This window comes from Lagenorhynchus albirostris, chromosome 19 (genome assembly GCF_949774975.1).
Source record: "Lagenorhynchus albirostris chromosome 19, mLagAlb1.1, whole genome shotgun sequence".
Classification (NCBI taxonomy): Eukaryota; Metazoa; Chordata; class Mammalia; order Artiodactyla; family Delphinidae; genus Lagenorhynchus; species Lagenorhynchus albirostris.
The window spans coordinates 33,077,184-33,094,527 of record NC_083113.1 but is presented as its reverse complement, the minus strand read 5'-3'; the positions used below and the strand labels follow the sequence as shown (position 1 = coordinate 33,094,527).

Sequence of the window (17,344 nt, the reverse complement as noted above, 5' to 3'; positions counted from 1 at the left end):
CCTGTTGGTTCAGGCCAATGCATCCCCCAGTCCTTAGCCCCTGGCCCTGCAGTTTGGGTGAACAGTGCTTCCCATGGCTGAGGAGGCCTAAGCAATAGGAGGAGGCAAATGTCTCCTGAGGCTAGGTCTGCACGTGGGGCCTTCTCATCCCAACCATCCCTGAGCCCCTCTGAAGGTGGGACATGATGAGCTAAGTTCCTGAGCAGACCAGAGAGAGTTCTAGTTTGTTTTAAAAAAATCAGAAAGCCTGTTTTCTAATGTGAAGCTACAACAGACGTGCCTGCTTTTTTTCTGAGTGGAAAAAGATGAAAAAGAACCATTTGCCTTTTTTGTTCACTTTTCATAATTTCATCTTTGTCCACCTGCCTTTTCTCAGCCAGACTGAATAGAGGGATTCTTCATCAAGTGCTTCCAACATGCCTGGCCTGCGATGGGCAGTCCCGTTTATAAAAAGAGCAAGAAGGGTAGGCAAGGCCAGGAGACGAAGTGTTTTAAAAGACTTCGTCTTGAAAGACCAAAGTACTGATAACCTGATGGCACCAGCAATAGTAAAGAAGGGATGACTCATTTAGAATGATGGTTTTTGTTTTTTTCAAAACACCTGAAATTTTACTCATGGTACAAAAGTATTTAATAAGCGCCACGTTGGTACAGAAAAACGCACAGCCTACAGCTAGCTCATCCTTTAAAACCAGAACAGCCAAGTGAAAAGTCAGTAGAGAGTCTTATTTTTACTTTAAAAATAAAAAAAGCAACAAAAAAACAACTAAGGTATACATTGGGAATTGAACTACTATAGTTTTTCTTTCTAGAGAGGTGACATCCATGTTTTCTGGTCAGTAATGTTCTATCAAACATTGTACTAAACCAGTGTACTAAATCCAAGCAGACAGATGACCAGTAAAGCTGTTTGCTATCTCCTACTGAGCTAGACCAGTGGAACACTATCTTGGTAGGATTATTTTGACAGCAAGAAGGAAGTGCACAGCCCCTACCCCAACAGAAAACCTAAGGAGCTGTTCTACATAGAAAGGGTTTTAAGCAAACCTGCACAAATACTAACATGCTCTAAGAAAAGGAAACCTTTTAGACCACTTCCAGCATACATTCATTGGTGCCCAGTAAAACAGGAACACCAACATGGAAAGCATTTTTGCTTTCATAGCTCTAACAGCTAAAAAGCACACAGCAATATAATACTTTGATCTTGAAGTGGGTAATCATGGAAGTTCCAAGATTATATCCACTAGGTTAGCCTGAGTATTCATTTATAAAAATGTTTTCAAAAACACATAAATGAGAGTTATAGAAACAATGGGACTACATCAGGACCAGTAGAAGACAGTAAAGTGATACAAGGACTGTACCTGTAAGACTAGGAACTGATTTTCACAAGTACCTTTTTAGGTAAAGGACAACTCTCTAAGTCGATTCCTACCTCCAAGACTAGCTGTGATAGTAGGAGTTTCAGAAATCTTGAGATGGGTACCTAGCTTGAGTTAAACCCTAGATAAATACTCCCAGTCAAAAACCCCATCGAGGCTGCAGGACTGAAACTCTGACCCATATAAAAAGCTGTGAGTGCACAAAAAGCCTGGTGGGAGGGCTTCCCTGGTGGCGCAGTGGTTGAGAGTCCGCCTGCCGATGCAGGGGACACGGGTTCGTGCCCTGGTCCGGGAAGATCCCACATGCCGCGGAGCGGCTGGGCCCATGACCCATGGCCGCTGAGCCTGTGCGTCCGGAGCCTGGGCTCCGCAACGCGAGAGGCCACAGCAGTGAGAGGCCCGCGTACCGCAAAAAAAAAAAAAAAATGCCTGGTGGGACATGCAAGGCCTGCTGGGCCAAGAGAGTTGGTGATGGTGGGTTCTTCCAACAAGGACACACCAACACATATGCTGGGGAAGTGCCCCCCAGGTGGAATGCTGGACTTGGGCTTGGTGCAGGAGCCAGACTCAGAAGCTCCTGAAAGAGGTGTCTACTCAGGGTGGAGTACTAGGGTTACTGAAGACAAGCACGTGTCCCAGGAAGGTCGGGTCATTTTCTTCTGACCCATCAATACTTAACATTAACAAAGAGTTGCAGAACAGAGTCAGTGATTCCAAGATGTATTCTTCGGACAACATCAGCCAAAGCCTCTCCCAGTCTATTGGGCTGGTGATGTCTAGAAAGATCCCATTACCTGGAGGTGGGACCTAGGGCCGCAGATTGTTCTGGGAAGCTGTCATAGAAGATGATTTGCACAATGAAGTCACCACTAAACCGCTGCTTAAGTCCAGTCCCCGGCCTTCTTTTTCCTACATGAGAAGAGAGCAACTTTAAGAGGCAAGAGACAAAAAAAAGTCCTTTCTAGCTCATAACAGGGAAGGAAGTGTTCAGGGTGGGCCACCAGGGAGCACACAGGAAGAGGGAGTGATTTTGCATTTTTATTCAGAGCTGGTCACTCTTTAAAAATGCACCTCTTGGGGACTTCTCTGGCAGTCCAGTGGTTAAGACTCCACGCTTCCACTGCAGGGGGCACGGGTTCGATCCCTGATCCCTTGGTTGGGGAACTAAGATCCCACATGCCACGAGGCGCAGCCAAAAAAACAAAAAAATGACCTCTCTTCACTGAAAAACATTTCTTTTTCCTATTAAGAACCTGTACTCCAAGAAAAGCAAGGCAATCAGACCTGTTTTTTGGCTTTGTCCTTTTGATTATTTAGGAACCCTATAAGGTGCCTGGGACCTGTTTCACCAAAACCATGAGAATGTAATTCCTTGTTAAGGGTCCCAGGCCCCGGCCAGCAGAGGACAGCAGCTCGCTCTGCTGATACTGGCCAGTCTTACAGAGAGGAGCACAGGAGGTGGTTTGTGCTCGACAGGTCTACTTGGAACTTTCTAAGCAGTTCACTGTGACTAAACAGACAGAGGAACTTACTGCTCTATAGTCCAGAAACATTTCTTTAAAAGCCAGAAAATCTGTAAACGTGAGCAGCATGTCGAAAATGTCACCGGCCACTTCATCTTTATGGTGCCTGCAAAAGAAAAGGGGCTGCTTCATGAATGAATGACGATACAGACTGTCTCTTCGAGATTTCCCTCAAAGGTCTGGAGGGCCTCCCACCCAGGACCTAACCAAGTGCTCTAAAGCTTGATATTCAAGCACTGAGGAAAACAAGGGGGAGGGTGTTCTTTCAGAGTTGAGGGTAAAAAGACGTAAGAAAGCAGAGTCAAGCTCAACTCACTGTAAAGTTGTAGTGAAAGCCGCCATGTTAAATCCAGGAATCCGCTCCAACAGCTGTTCTTCTATATACTTTTCTACCAAAGAAATCTAACAGTGGAAAGGATCTTGGTCAGACTGTGCTTTAAGAAAACAAAGCTTCTCTTCAGAAAGCCTGTCCTCCAGCCCTTTGAAAACATTTCCTAAGAGCCTATTCTGTGTGCCTGGCTCCCCGCGAGTGCTGGGAGAACCCAGAGAACCCAAACCCAAACCCAGCTCCTGTCCTCAGTGAGCACACCCCCTGTGCCCTGGCCCACCCGTGGGAGAGGCATTTGCAGGTAATTACGATGTAACAAGAGGAATGCTCCAAGGTGGGTAGGGATAGGGAGCAGAAGGGCTCCCACTCCCCACGGCGGGAAGGGAGGAGTGAAGTAAGTGGGGGCTTTTCTGCCTGGGTAGACAGAATCTGTGCGGAAAGAACATATAAAAAAGCACACAGTTGGAGGTAATCGCAGGTTCCTTAAAAGCTGAGGCTTGGCTTAAGAAACCTTCGACTCTGCCACACTTCTATGTTAAGGGAAGAAAGTCCTGGAGGCTCAAACCTCTTCTCGGACCGATGAGATCATAACAGGAGGCTGCACGAGGCCTTGGCATAGGGCAAAGACCCAAGGGGTCAAGAGTCGAGGTCCCTGGGTTCTAGTCTTGGTTTTGCCACCAACTACTTAGTGATCTTGGTCTTGGTTTTCACTTTTATCAAACAGTCGTGCATACCTGGCTGGATTATGTAGTAGGAAAAAATAGTGTGTGAAAGCCCAAAAGGTCAAAAGTATGTAAGTGCAAGGTATGGTGAATCCACATACTGTAACTGAAAGCAGGATTATGATAAAGCCAAACATGTTTTAAAACAGAAGACGAAGTCATTAAATATTTGGAAAACAGCCCCAAGAACTGTGCAGAGGAAAACAACAGGAGGTGAAGACTAAATCAGATTCTAATTAGGCTTCCCGGCAGGGTGCTGATGGCAGATTAAGTTGAGCAGATTTCAACATCACTTGATCCTAAATTCATAATTTAAAGAAATCCTAATCTCCAGTAAGAGAAACAGGAATCCACTTACATATTCATTAAAAATAGGTGTGTAGGTGAGCTTATTCTCTTCTGTGTCTTCAAACTCCTGGTAGTACTTGTCCATGAAATTCCTCTGTAATAACTGGAACTCATCATCTGAACCGCAATAGGAAAAATGTACTCTTTTTAGTGGAGACTAAAAACCATTCTGATTTCTAAACAGGCAGGAAGAAATGTCAGCAGAACTGCTTTATGGATGGCCAGTCTCTAGGAGGGGAAAGCTGAAGGTGTTAACCGTACAGTTTCGCGGCATGAAGCGCCTTCACGCTGCTGTGCAACCACCACTATCCTCTAGTCCACTTTAACCAGGGTGGCTTGGGAACTCCACAAAGGGTTGTCTTAATATAATTTCAGCAGCAGTGGTGTAAACAGTGTAGTGATTAAATGCATGGGCTCTGATAGAGGCTAGACTACCTGGGTTCAAATCCCACCTCGGCCACTTACAACTGTGTGACCTTCGGCCTGTTACTTAATTTCTCTAAGCCCCAGTTTCTTCATTGGAAAAATGAGGATGATCAGAGTACCTATCCTGTAAGACTTGCTATGTGGAATTTAGATGAGAATTCATGTATAGAGATTGGTTCATAGCAAACATTAAGGTTTATGGTATTTAGGGTATTTTAACAACCAAACAGAATATAACTTCTAAAAATAAAAGGAAAGCTTCATAAATGACCTAGACTTTGGAATAAATACCCTGGGCTTTCCCACAGCACACAGGTTACTCATAGAAGCCAAAAGAAAGTATTCCTCAGCACTCCTCAGAAATCCTCAGATCCACATGGGATCTTAACAGTGAAACATTTGCATTTAGGAGTTAAGGGTATGAACCTTTACAGGACCCGAAGGTATAAAAACTTGGTCAATGATTTTTCACTAAACAAGGCTAAGAAATACAGCTAGTAACACCAAACAACAGTGTTCTTTTCCTAATTCTCAGAAAACTTAAAGTCAACAGACAAGATTTTCTCAAATTTTTCTCTCCCACATACTTGTCTTAAATGGTTGGTGCCTATTACTGCTTATTACTTAGCAGGACTTATGGATGCCAAAATGAATCCACAAATTCGAACTCAGAACCCAGCTGAAGTATGACATCTTGTTCCTCACCAACATGTGTGCTATGGCTATGGTATTTTTAAATTAATTAATTAATTAATTTTTGGCTGCGTTGGGTCTTCGCTGCTGTGTGCAGGCTTTCTCTGGTTGTGGCGAGCTGGGGGCTACTCTTCCTTGAGGTGCGCAGGCTTCTCATCGCGGTGGCTTCTCTTGTTGCAGAGCACAGGCTCTAGGGCGCAGGCTTCAGTAGCTGTGGCTCGCGGGCTCAGCAGTTGTGACACACGGGCTTAGTTGCTCTGCGGCATGTGGGATCTTCTTGGACCAGGGCTCGAACCCGTGTTCCATGCACTGGTAGACAAAATTAACCACTGCGCCACCAGGGAAGTCCCAATGGCTATGGTATTACACTGTGATTTATATCACAAAATATTAAAACACAAGACTAAAAATTGATTTTACTCTCTGAAATAAACTAGGTTAATATTTTCTGAAGTTTTGCCAAGAGCCCCATAACTTCAAGGTGCCCCATTACCTGAATAAGTCCCTTCAGGGGACTGAATCTATGGTTACTAGTTACTTAAAGGAGTAGGGGCTGTAGCCTGTAAAGCAAAGCACAATAAGGCTTACTTTGTATTACAGTACGTTACATTAAACATTACATGCAGCTTCATGTTTTCTCTCTTTTTGAAAATTAACTCTCCAAATGGATTTCAACGTCCTTAAAAGCAAGGGCCTAAAACCTAAAAAGCACAGGCAAGGAAGCTTACCCATGATAATGTCTTCTAAATATCCAACCACAGCATCAAATTCTGCATCAGAGGCGGAAGAGCTGAAAAATACGCCTGGATTAGGAGCTGTTTCAGATTAATTCCTCTTTTTTTCAAAATGTATTATGGACATTTTCAAATAAACTTCCCATCAACTAGCTTTAAAAATTAATAATGATTACTGTCTAATTCAGCAATGCCACACAGAAGAAAACACATTTGACACATCTGTGACATCAAAGTTGAATGCAATGGCTCCACTTTCATAAAATATGATACGACCCAAGGACTTACAACAGGGACAAATAAAAGGGGCAAAGGCTCACAGCGGACATCTTAAGGCTCCTCGCATTTATTTCGTTGGGGTCCTACTCACCGCATTTTCGCTATCACCCCACACCAATCTGCTTGTGGGCGCGCGTAAACTTGGTGCGGTTAAGACACTGGCCGGGAAGGGGGGCAATTAGAACCCCTGGGGGTAGTGGTGGTGGTCTTCTGACCCGTGGTCGGGCCTCTGCAGCTCAAACTCGCCAGGTTTTGCTGACGACCAAGGATTGGAGGCGGGGGGCATTGTGACAGAGGCGTGTATCATCGCATGACACCGCACTGCACTCCTGTCCTCCAGGGCTGAACCCCGCGGTCGCCGCGGCTGCAGAGTCGGCCGCGGGAACTGGGGCGGAGTCTTGTTGCTCTCCCACCCACACCGGGGATCCTGGTTTCGCAGGGCGGAGGCAGAGGCCGAGGCCAAGCGCCGGCAGCCCCGACCTTCAGCCTCCCGGGCTCGTGCGGCGTCACTCACAAGGACAGCGCGAAGCTCTCTTCCTCTAGAGCGTCCATCGCCGCCGCCGCGTCCATCGCTGACGCCGCATCCACCACGCGCGGGGCAGCGGGCCCGCCGGGCTTCTACCCCGCCCGAGGCCCGGGAGCAGCCTCCGCTCTGCTCCGCAGAGCCCCAACCGGCATCGGGAAGGCCTCGCAGCCGAGGCCTCGGCCAGTTCACGGCCCAACCGAGTAGCGCCTGCGCACGACACCCCGGCCTCAGGCTCCCTGGCTGCTGCCACGCGCTAGCCGGGCCGCACTTAACTCGCCGCTGCCGCCTAGGGGGTCCCGGCGTCCGTTACCGCGCCCACCCCGCCTTCACCAAGGCCTCCGCGACCCTTCCGCCGCCTCGCGGCTCTCAGCAGCCAATCACAGGCGTGCGTTGCCAAACGCCAGGGGCGGGGCAAAGATAGGGAGAGGAAGTGAGGGAAAGGGATGGAGGGTCGCGAACGGAAGTCGGACCTCTTTGAGCAGGTCTGGGGCTCTCTCACGTATACTCACTCTGTGGGGTGATTAAATCTGACGTCGTCCCCATTTTGAAGAGGAAGGAATCCAAGCCCAGAGAGAGCCTTCATTTCCTCACTTGCAACTTGGAATGAATTACAAGATTTAAGATGAAGCTTCAGGTCGTTTAAAGCGGGTTTTAAGAGCACTGTAAATCGAAAATCTCTTGAGAGCCAATCCCTTAGCTTTTGAGCCAGATAATGAAGACCTCTGATTTGCGAGACAGTTACTCCCTCTCGTGGAAGGATCGCCCCACCGCAAGAAGTGGAGGTATTGTAATTTACATCATAAGTATAATATTCACATCAAAAAGATTATTCGGCACTAACTGGTTTCTTGGGTAATTAGGCAAGATAAAAGTTGACAGAACCACTTTGAGCAACTACATCAGGTGACTTTGCTCCAGGAAAAGTACCCCTCCAAAACTGACGAATTTTGCAAAAGGATACCCTAGATCTGTTTTCTCCTGATTGGATCACTAGACATTGTGTCTCTTCGGTTGCATTTTATTTTTTGGCCAAATGTCTGGTACATGTCTAGAGGAATTTTAGGTATGGCTTAAGTTTGATCTGTGGGTCAGATGGCCAGTCTGAATAAATTGACATTTTTGAATGGACATAAAATAGATATCAGTGGGATGTGGAACTAAAAATGGTTACCATGACACAGTTGTATCCAGAGTGAGATCAATTCTCAGAGGTACTACTTCTGCTTACCACCAAGTAGAAGGCAGGCATCCAGAAAGATTTGCTGAATAACTGGACGGAGTTCTGTAAGTCAAACACTGGTCACACAGCTCAAGGCAAACTCAGCAATTTCCTCATGACCTACTTTCTCTATAAACCACACTTACTTCTGCTGGACTAAATGAACTTGCCCACACGTTCTACTGCTAATACATATATGGGATCAGAGCAGAGGAGGAAACTTGATTTCATCTTTTCTGGTTATCTAATGCTGTTACAAGCCACCAGAAAACTTATTGGCTAAAAAAACTCAATTATTTTGCTCTCTAGTCTGCAATTTGGACAGGACTTGGTAGGGACAGCTAGTCTCTGTTCCACTTGGCATCAGTTAGGGTAGCTGGAATGGGGCTAGAGAAGCCTCTTCCAAGAAGCTTACTCATGTGGCTGGCAAATCAGTATTGGCTAGGTAGCTCAGTTGTGGATGTTGAACAGAGGACCTGGGAGGTGGGAGGTGATCACCGTTCCTCTCCACATAGGTCTTCCCATGGATGCTTGGGTTTTCTCACACCATGGCAGCTAGGTCCAAGAGCAAATATTTCAAGAGACGGGACGTGGAAGCTGCCAGTCACTCAATGGCCTGGGACCAGAAACTGGCTCAGTATCCCTTCCACTGCATTCAGTTGTTCAAGCAAACATAGAGCCCACCCAGATTTAAGGGGAGGGGGCAGAAATTTCATTTATAGATGGGAGGAATGTCAAAGAATTTGTGGCCCTCTTTAGTCCACTTCACCACCTCTGGCTCTAAGAACAAGTGGGAATAAAGAATAATAGGTATCCACCTATTCAGGCATGTGCCAGATACTGTGATACACATTTAAAAACACATTGTTTCCTTTTAAAATACTTGAAACCCTATGAGAAAACCCCCCAAAACTCTAAAAAGTATTATCTCCATTTTACATATTAGGAAACTAAGGCCTAGAAGTTAAGTACTTGCATACAGGTAATAGGCGGCATAGCGGGGTTGGAACCTGGGTCCGCCCCACTCCTAAGAGCCTAACCATCAAGTTATGTATGGTCCCAATCCCCGAGTTGTCAAATAATATTCCTGGAAATCAGAACATGATGTTTTTCTGCTGAAAACAGAATGGCGGACTTTTTGTAGAAAAACAGAAAATTCACTTGTATATATGAAATATTTTCCATTAATAATACTTTCTTCATTCATTTTGGGTTGGCATTAAGAATTGTTTTATGTGACTAAATAGCAAGAAAATGGACAATCTTGGAAACTGCTGATCTTAGTTTTCTTGGTTACATAATCAAGATGGTTGAAATTCATGCAAAAGGCATTTTCTGCTAATGAAATTGTTTTGGTTTCTGTGATTGAATCATCATTCCCTGGCATTCTGCAAATGGCACCATGACTTTATCCTGCTCTATCAATATCATTCAAAAAACACAGCAATTATTAAAATCTTTTTGGCTGGAACCCCGGGGTCATTTCCCCAATGACTCATTGCAGAAATTACTACAAATTACCTATTTTTCCATCTACTTTTTTCTCTCTCCACTGAATTTACAGACCACTTTTACCTCTCTGCTGGACTACTTAAAAGTCTCCCTACTGGTCATATTACTTCCATTTTTTGCTTGTTCTCTATACTGCCCCCCTTCCAACCCCACTCCAATTCCATTCTCCAAATAGAAGCCAGAGCCACCTTTAAAACTTATTTATCAAAGCATACTTACATGCTTAAACTCCTTTGTTTTCTATTGCACTTAGGATAAAATACAAAATCCTGAACATGGCCTTCACGAGCAGTTCCCTGACCTCTCCAACCCTGGAGCATGCTTTTCTACCCACTCAGTTCCTACCTTACTAGTTCAAGGGACTTCCGTCTGATCCTGGGGCCTACTGAGCTCCTTTCCTCCTTAGTTAAGGCCTTTGCCTATAATGTGTTCACCTAGCTACCCAGTCCTAGAAGCCTGTCCTCAGTCTCTCTGCCTGGCTATATCCCTAGGTCCTACTTCCTCCTTTAAGTTTTTTTTTTTGTAATGGATTTATGATTTCTTTTTATTTATTTATTTTTAATTAATTTATTTTTGGCTGCGTTGGGTCTTCCTTGCTGCGCACAGGCTTTCTCTAGTTGCAGCAAGCGGGGGCTACTCTTTGTTGCGGTGCGCGGGCTTCTCATTGCGGTGGCCTCTCTTGTTGTGGCGCACGGGCTTAGTTGCTCCGTGGTATGTGGAATCTTCCCGGACCAGGGCTCGAACCCGTGTCCCCTGCACTGGCAGGCGGATTCTTAACCACTGTGACACCAGGGAAGTCCCTCCTCTAAGTTTTTACCAATATTACTCCTTCAGTGAGTTTTCTCCCTTTCCCCTCATCTAAATTAGGTTCCCCTTGTTCTTTCTCAAAGGCACCCTATTTTCTTTCAGGGCACCAAAAATTTATTACAATAAGGAAAAATATAGTTTTCTCCCCACTACCAGATGTCAGCTCCACGAACAGATCTGTTTTGTATACCGTATAGGTGCAGTGCCCAGAACATATTAGGTGTCCAATAAAGGTTTGCTGGATGAATAAGTGATTAACCTTATTTCTTAATTCTAATACTTGATTCTGTCCTACCCTGGAAAGTATAAACCTGAGAGTATAATATCTTGGAACCTTAGCAGCAGGCACCAATGAAAGTTGTGAAATCTTAGTCAAAAAAGGCAACAAATGTTTTATTTCTTCAATGCAAATTACTGTATTCACCACAAGCTAAAGAAGAGAACATATATATATATATATATATATATATATTTATATATATTTTTGAATTTACGGAAGACTAAAGACATGGAAAAAATCCAGCACCCCAACAAGTACGGCCAGGAAGGAAATCAGGTCTGTAATAGGACAATTTAATGAACTACAAACAAGAAAGGGTGGCAAAGGAAGAAAAAAATGTGCATTGAATTTAAGACACTGTAAAACTCAGAAGACATATTTACTATTCAAGTATAAACTCAGTAAGGACTTGGCATAAATTGAAAGGCAGCTGCTGAGGTACACCATTATAAAATAAGTTCTATGAATTTACAATTCTACCTTCCAATTTTCTGGGAGAAAAAACCAAACTCTTGAAGGTCTTCACCAGAGACCCTGAGAGGGAATAACACTTTGGATGAAGACATAGTCAACAATCCATGATTGAATTTCCTATTCAAAAACATGTATTTATTTTAAACAATAGGAATACGTGCTCTCAGACTGACCTCTAAGAGTTTTTGAGACTACTGGTTCAAGAGTTGCAAAGTATATTACTTCCCAAAACAATACTGATTAAAAAAAATTTTTTTAAACAAAAAACAGAGAGACCTCATTTGATGGTAGCTTACAAATACCCTAAATACCAAATTTTCTCCAGTCTAACATTGCGATTAATTTAAGAATTCCTCCTGCGTTGTTAAAACATTTTTTCCTCACAAAATGTGGGTACTGAAATTGGATAAAAACACCATGAATGTGAAAATACCACCAATTTTCTGCAGTTAAAAAAAACTAGAATGTTCTTTGGAATCACTGAAATATCAAAAATTTGGGTTTTTTCCTACAGTCTGTGCACCTTCTTTCAGGCCCTCCATGTTGCTTGTAGTATTGACCTGTGTGATTCTAGTTTCATAGCTTCAAGTCTTGCAATATCCATGCTTAACACACCGGTGGCTCTCTGACCAATGGGAAGTTATGCTTAACCCAGAAACGCTGTCATTTACTTCTCCATAATGACTTTTGCCCAAAATAAAAACTTTAGAATATGAGACAAAACATCCTGTGTTAAACAATCAAATGAACCCAACCTGGAGAAATCCGGTGTGGTTTCAACACTCAGGAGGGCATTGTCTCCTATTGTTTCTCATGGAAGTACTGCAGGCCTAGCTGTTAGCATTCAGCTCTCCTTGGTCTTAAAAGGAATTTCTCAGGGCTGGCAAGTTGGGTTAGATTCTAGGAGAATTTTGTCTTTGACAAACTATCGTTTTTTAGCATAAAATCTGGCCATGGCTATAAGTTTCAATGTGCGTACAACTGATTTGAGAAATTTTTTTTCTTTGTTTTTCTTTTCAACATTGGCTGGAATTGAGTAGAAGTAAGTCCATGATGCCTCTTCACGTGTGTCATGAAATATGAGAAATCTGTCTGACTCTAGACACTATTTCTTTACGACACAATGGGCAGGTCTCCAGTTGCAAGGCACAATCCATGCACAGGTCACTGAGGAGAAAGACATAAATGCCAGTTAGGTCAGTGCTTCAAAAGGTCAGACTGACAATCTGCTGACTCCACCTAAAATGTTAACAAGCATGTTAACTGAAAGGGTAATAATCGCACATGGCTAAAACAAAAAGTAAATATATAAACAGCAAGTCTCTCTTCCATTTCTGATCCTTAATCTTCCTCTTCTGAGGAATAAGTTAAAAGTTCATGTGCATTCTTCCAGAAAGTCTATATGTACATAGCCTATACATACAGATGTGTATATGTAGGTAGAGATACAATGCTATTTTTTCCCAGACAGCTAGCCATCTATCCCAATATTATTTGCTGAATAGTCCTTCTCTCACCACAGATTTGACATGATGCCTTTATCATACGTTAAATTTTTCTTTGTAGTCAGTTCTATTTCTGGGCTTCTGTTCCATTGTTGTGTCATTCTTTTCATATACTGGGGCAAAACTATTAACCTTTCTTTAAGTATAGTTGATTTACATTATTGTATTAGTTTCAGGCGTACAACATAGTGATTAAAATTTTTTATAAATTATACTCCAATTAAAGCTAGGGACTTCCCTGGTGGTCCAGCGGTTAAGAATATGCCTTCCAGTGCAAGGGACGCAGGTTTGATCCCTGGTCGGGGAACTAAGATCCCACATGCCACGGGGCAACTAAGCCCTAGCGCCGCAACTACTGATCCTGCTCCCCACAACTAGAAAGCCCCTGTACACTGCAACCACAGAGCCCTCACACTCTGGAGCCTGCACGCCACAACTAGAGAGAAGCCTGTGCACCAAAACGAAAGATCCTGCGTGCCTCAATTAAGACCAGACGCAGCCAGAAATAAATAAATAAATACATAAAAAAAAAAGATATTGGCTATCGTCCCTGTGCTGGACAATATATCCTCATAGCTTATTTATTTTATACATAGTAGTTCGGACCTCTTAATCCCCTGCCCCTATCTAGCTCCCGCCCTCTTCCCACTGGTAACTGCTAGTTTGTTCTCTATATCTGTAAGTCTGTTTCTGTTTTGTTATATTCACTCGTTTGTTTTATTTTAGATTCCACATATAAGTGATAATATACAATATTTGTCTTTCTTTGTCTGACTTATTTCACTAAGCCTAATACCTTCCAGGTCCATCCATGTTGTTGCAAATTTATCATTTATTTTAATATATTTTAAGATGTGGTAGGTAGGGTTGGTCCTCTCCATAACTCTTCTTTTTCAGAATTTTCTTGTCTTAGTATCATAAACTTTTAAGTTAGCATTTCTATTTCCAGAAAAAAAAAAAACAACCCCGAAAACCCATGTTGTCCTTTTTTTTTTTTTTTTTCGGTACGCGGGCCTCTCACTGTTGTGGCCTCTCCCATTGCGGAGCATAGGCTCCGGACGTGCAGGCTCAGCGGCCATGGCTCACAGGCCCAGCCGCTCCGCGGCATGTGGGATCTTCCCAGATCGAGGCACGAACCCGTGTCCCCTGCATTGGCAGGCGGACTCTCAACCAATGCGCCACCAGGGAAGCCCCATGTTGTCCTTTTTATATGGACCAAATTAAACTTAGAGTTTAGGGAAAACTGTCACGTTTACGACACTAAGAGGTCTTCCTATCCAAGACCAGATCCAGTTATTCAAGTCTTCTTTACATTCCTTGGTAGTTTAAAAGTTTTCTTCAGATAGGCACCATATATTTCTTGGAATGTATTCTTAAGCTTTTTTTTTGTCTATTGTAAAAGGGACCTTCAAATATTTGTTCTAATTAGTTGTTATTTATATATAGAAAGCTATTGTTTTAAGTTATTTTTTGTAACCAGCTAGCTTATTCAATTGTCACAATGATTCTAATAGGCTTTTAGTCAATTCTCCTGATATCTACCTATGTAATCTATTATCTCCAAATGATGATTTTGCTCCTTTTTCCAGTTTTAATCCCTTTTCTCTTTCTTGTCTAACTGTTTTAGCTTATACAGTGCAAGTCACAGTGGTGATAGCAGGCATCCTTGTCTTGTCTCCAGCATCTCTTGCAATGCTTCCAGTGTGACACCATTAAAAAGATGCTAGTGTTTGGCTGAGATATATACATCTTTTATATTGCTAAGGAAGTATCCATCCATTCTTATTTTATACGATTTTATTCCCTACATCCATTTCTGTTTTGCAGTATTCCATCCATTTGGGATGGATACTGAATTTTAACAAATACCTTTTCAGCATTTTTGGAGCAAGTGTTAATTCTTTGCTCCACTGTCCCTTGGCCTATTTGGGAAATTATATGAATTGATTTCCTATATTGTACTAACCTTGCATTCCTGAAATAAGCCCCCTTGGTTGTGTTGCTGGGTCCTATTTGGTAATAATTTATTTAGGATTTTTAGGTTTATATTCATAAGTTTTCTTTCCTTTTTTTTTAAGATTTTTTTTTATGTGGACCATTTTTAAAGTCTTTATTGGATCTGTTACAATATTGCTTCTGTCTTACGTTTTGGTTTTTTGGCCGTGAGGCATGTGGGATCTTAGCTTCCGGACCAGGGATCAAACCCGCACCCCCTACATTGGAAGGCAAAGTCTTAACCACTGGACCATGAGGGAAGTCCCACATAAGTTTTCTTTTTTTGTGTGTTTTGTCAGCTTTTCATATGATTACGATGCAGGCTTTGTAAAAAGAATATTGTAGTTTTCCTATTATCTCTGTGGTCTGGAGAAGTTTAAATAGAATCTATCTATTCCCTGAAAGTTTGAAAGAATTCACCTGTGAAACCATCTGGGCTTAGTGCTTTTAGTGGCAGAGGCAAAGGTAGCTTTGATAATCATCTCAATTTCTTCTACGGTAACAGGAATGCTTAGATTTTCAGTCTCTTCTAGGGGTTGGCTCATGTCATTCCATTTAGCCAGATTTCTCTTCTTAACCTCTACCCTTCTAAAATTGTTGTTGTTGCTGAAAGTGGAGCTAAATTTTCTTATAATTCTTTTATTTCCTCTTCCAACTCTGTTTTGGATATATCTAGTAAGGAGACTGGTCATACTTAAGATACCTGGTTCTAAGTTTTTAGATTTCAGCCCTCTTTCATGAGCCCTTATTGTGCACAAAACCACCAAGAAGGGCCAGAAAGCTCAGAGATGAATAAGCCCAGATCCTCAGGCACTCTGGGCTAGAGAGTTGATACAGAGGAATAATCACAGCTGGAGTCACGGTGCCTTTCTTTCAGAAGAGAGACTGGTATAGCTAGTGGTGAAATGAGATAAACTCACTGCATGTATGTCCCTTACCAGACGATTAGATAACAACCCATTTCATAAGATGGCAAATGTACAGAGGCAGAGTCAGGGGCTCAGGCTGAGTCAGACCTGGGGGAGACAAACTGGGGTCCATCACTCCAGGCTCTGGCCCCGTAGGCGACCTGCTAGCTAAAGCTATGTCAAGAATAAGAGCAAGGCAGGGTATGGGATGTGATGAATTACAGGGAGCTGGCCTGGAACATCAGCATAGGTATTGCTCATATACAATCAGCACACAAGCCCGGGCTAGGCCAAGGCCAGCACACTGCCCAACTCCTCTTCCCCTTTCTAACCTTAGTTGGGATGGCCTTTTTAGGGACTGTCTTACTTGCTGCTCTTGCTGATGTCTTAGACACTCTGTTCTATAGGATCCAGGCTGCCCTTGTCTCATACAACTGAAATTTGGTGAGATGGCAGGGAGGTGCTGCCATCTCAATGCTTAGTAATAAGTAAATGAGAAGGCTCTAAAACTAAAAGGGATTTCCCAAGAGGCTCATAATTAGCATTAAACCTTTTACATTTTGTGAATAAAAACTGTTTAAACTATAGTGTTGAGTAAATTAAGTAAAACAAAAACAGGCCTTCCATATCAAGCAGCTTCTTCTATTTCAGGTACTTTCTGGAAGACAGCCATGTACTACTTGGCAAACTCTAATTCCTCATTCAGCCCACTTTGGATATTATAAACCTTGATGAACAGCTATGGAACTGGTAACACTGTAAAAAGCAATTCAGGAACAGGATGAAACTTTGTCTAATATAATGTACAAAAGAGGAAATGACCAAACAAACCCTCTTACCTGTGTCCACATGGCTTCAATTGTGTGTCTGCTACCTCATCGCAACACAGGGAGCAGCAGTTTTCCCGGATACTAACTTGCTTCAACAGAGCAAGACGCCTGTGCCTGAGTAGAAAACACAGTTTGAAACTCATTTTATCAACAAATAAATGGGGCCTGTTAGCAGTGATGCATACGAAGTGCCTTGAAAATGCTCTGCACATGTGAGTCTACCATGTATTCCCTAAGCTTTGTTCAGTAAAGTTTTCACACAAGACATCTCATTTCAATCTTTCAATGATTTTCTAAAATAGAGAATGAAGGAGGCATGGTCATTCCCATTTTACAAAGAAAAGGGCAGGAAATGATTTGCATAAGGTCACAGACAAGGAAATGATTTGTATGGGTCAGACACAGTAAACAGATTCAGGAATCAAATTTAAGTCTTTTGGTTCTAAGTCCAGTGCTTTTTTTATTTTACCAGCAAATTAAAAAAAATTTTTTTGTTTACCTATCTATCATCTATCATCTATCTATCTATCTTGTCTATCTCGGCTGTGCCGGGTCTTAGTTTCGGCACTCGGAATTCTTGGTTACACCATGCATGCAGGATCTAGTTCCCTGACCAGGGATCGAACCCTGCATTGGGAGTGCGGAATCTTACCCACCAGACCACCAGGGAAGTCCCTACCAGCTAATTTTAACATTTTAAGTCACACACTCTAAGAGTTTGAGGAAACGCATAGAGCATTTCCCAAGAAAAATGCACACACACAATTTTCAACGTGTTTATGACAGCTCATCATAGTCACCCTGGAAGTCCAGACACCTTGGGTTAGAAGCCTCGCATTATACTTTCACT

The 17,344-nt window shown here is 42.9% G+C and overlaps 2 protein-coding genes across 5 annotated transcripts in view; both read right to left on the bottom strand.

Moving 5' to 3' along the window:
- Positions 1-574: 574 nt before the first annotated feature.
- On the bottom strand, positions 575-7,587 carry ARL2BP (ADP ribosylation factor like GTPase 2 binding protein). Of its 3 annotated transcripts, none has more exons than XM_060132127.1 (6): positions 7,474-7,587; positions 6,154-6,215; positions 4,317-4,423; positions 3,225-3,310; positions 2,918-3,014; positions 575-2,294 (listed from the first exon to the last, which is right to left on the bottom strand). In XM_060132127.1, exons 1-6 carry the CDS (start codon positions 7,545-7,547, stop codon positions 2,193-2,195), a joined length of 528 nt encoding a protein of 175 aa, XP_059988110.1. In that variant the 5' UTR covers positions 7,548-7,587; the 3' UTR covers positions 575-2,192. The 3 variants fall into 3 exon arrangements, with proteins under 3 accessions (XP_059988110.1, XP_059988111.1, XP_059988112.1); XM_060132128.1 differs by lacking the exon at positions 7,474-7,587 and adding an exon at positions 6,953-7,343; XM_060132129.1 differs by lacking the exon at positions 7,474-7,587 and adding an exon at positions 6,530-6,885.
- Positions 7,588-11,054: 3,467 nt separating this feature from the next.
- RSPRY1 (ring finger and SPRY domain containing 1) overlaps positions 11,055-17,344 on the bottom strand; it is a 45,290-nt gene continuing 39,000 nt past the window's right edge. For both annotated transcript variants that reach the window (XM_060132113.1, XM_060132112.1), the window contains exons 14-15: positions 16,504-16,608; positions 11,055-12,423 (exon numbers count right to left, since the gene is read on the bottom strand). In XM_060132113.1, the coding sequence (XP_059988096.1) occupies positions 12,327-12,423; positions 16,504-16,608 (202 nt within the window). In that variant the 3' untranslated portion in view covers positions 11,055-12,326. The remainder of the gene's footprint in view (positions 12,424-16,503; positions 16,609-17,344) is intronic.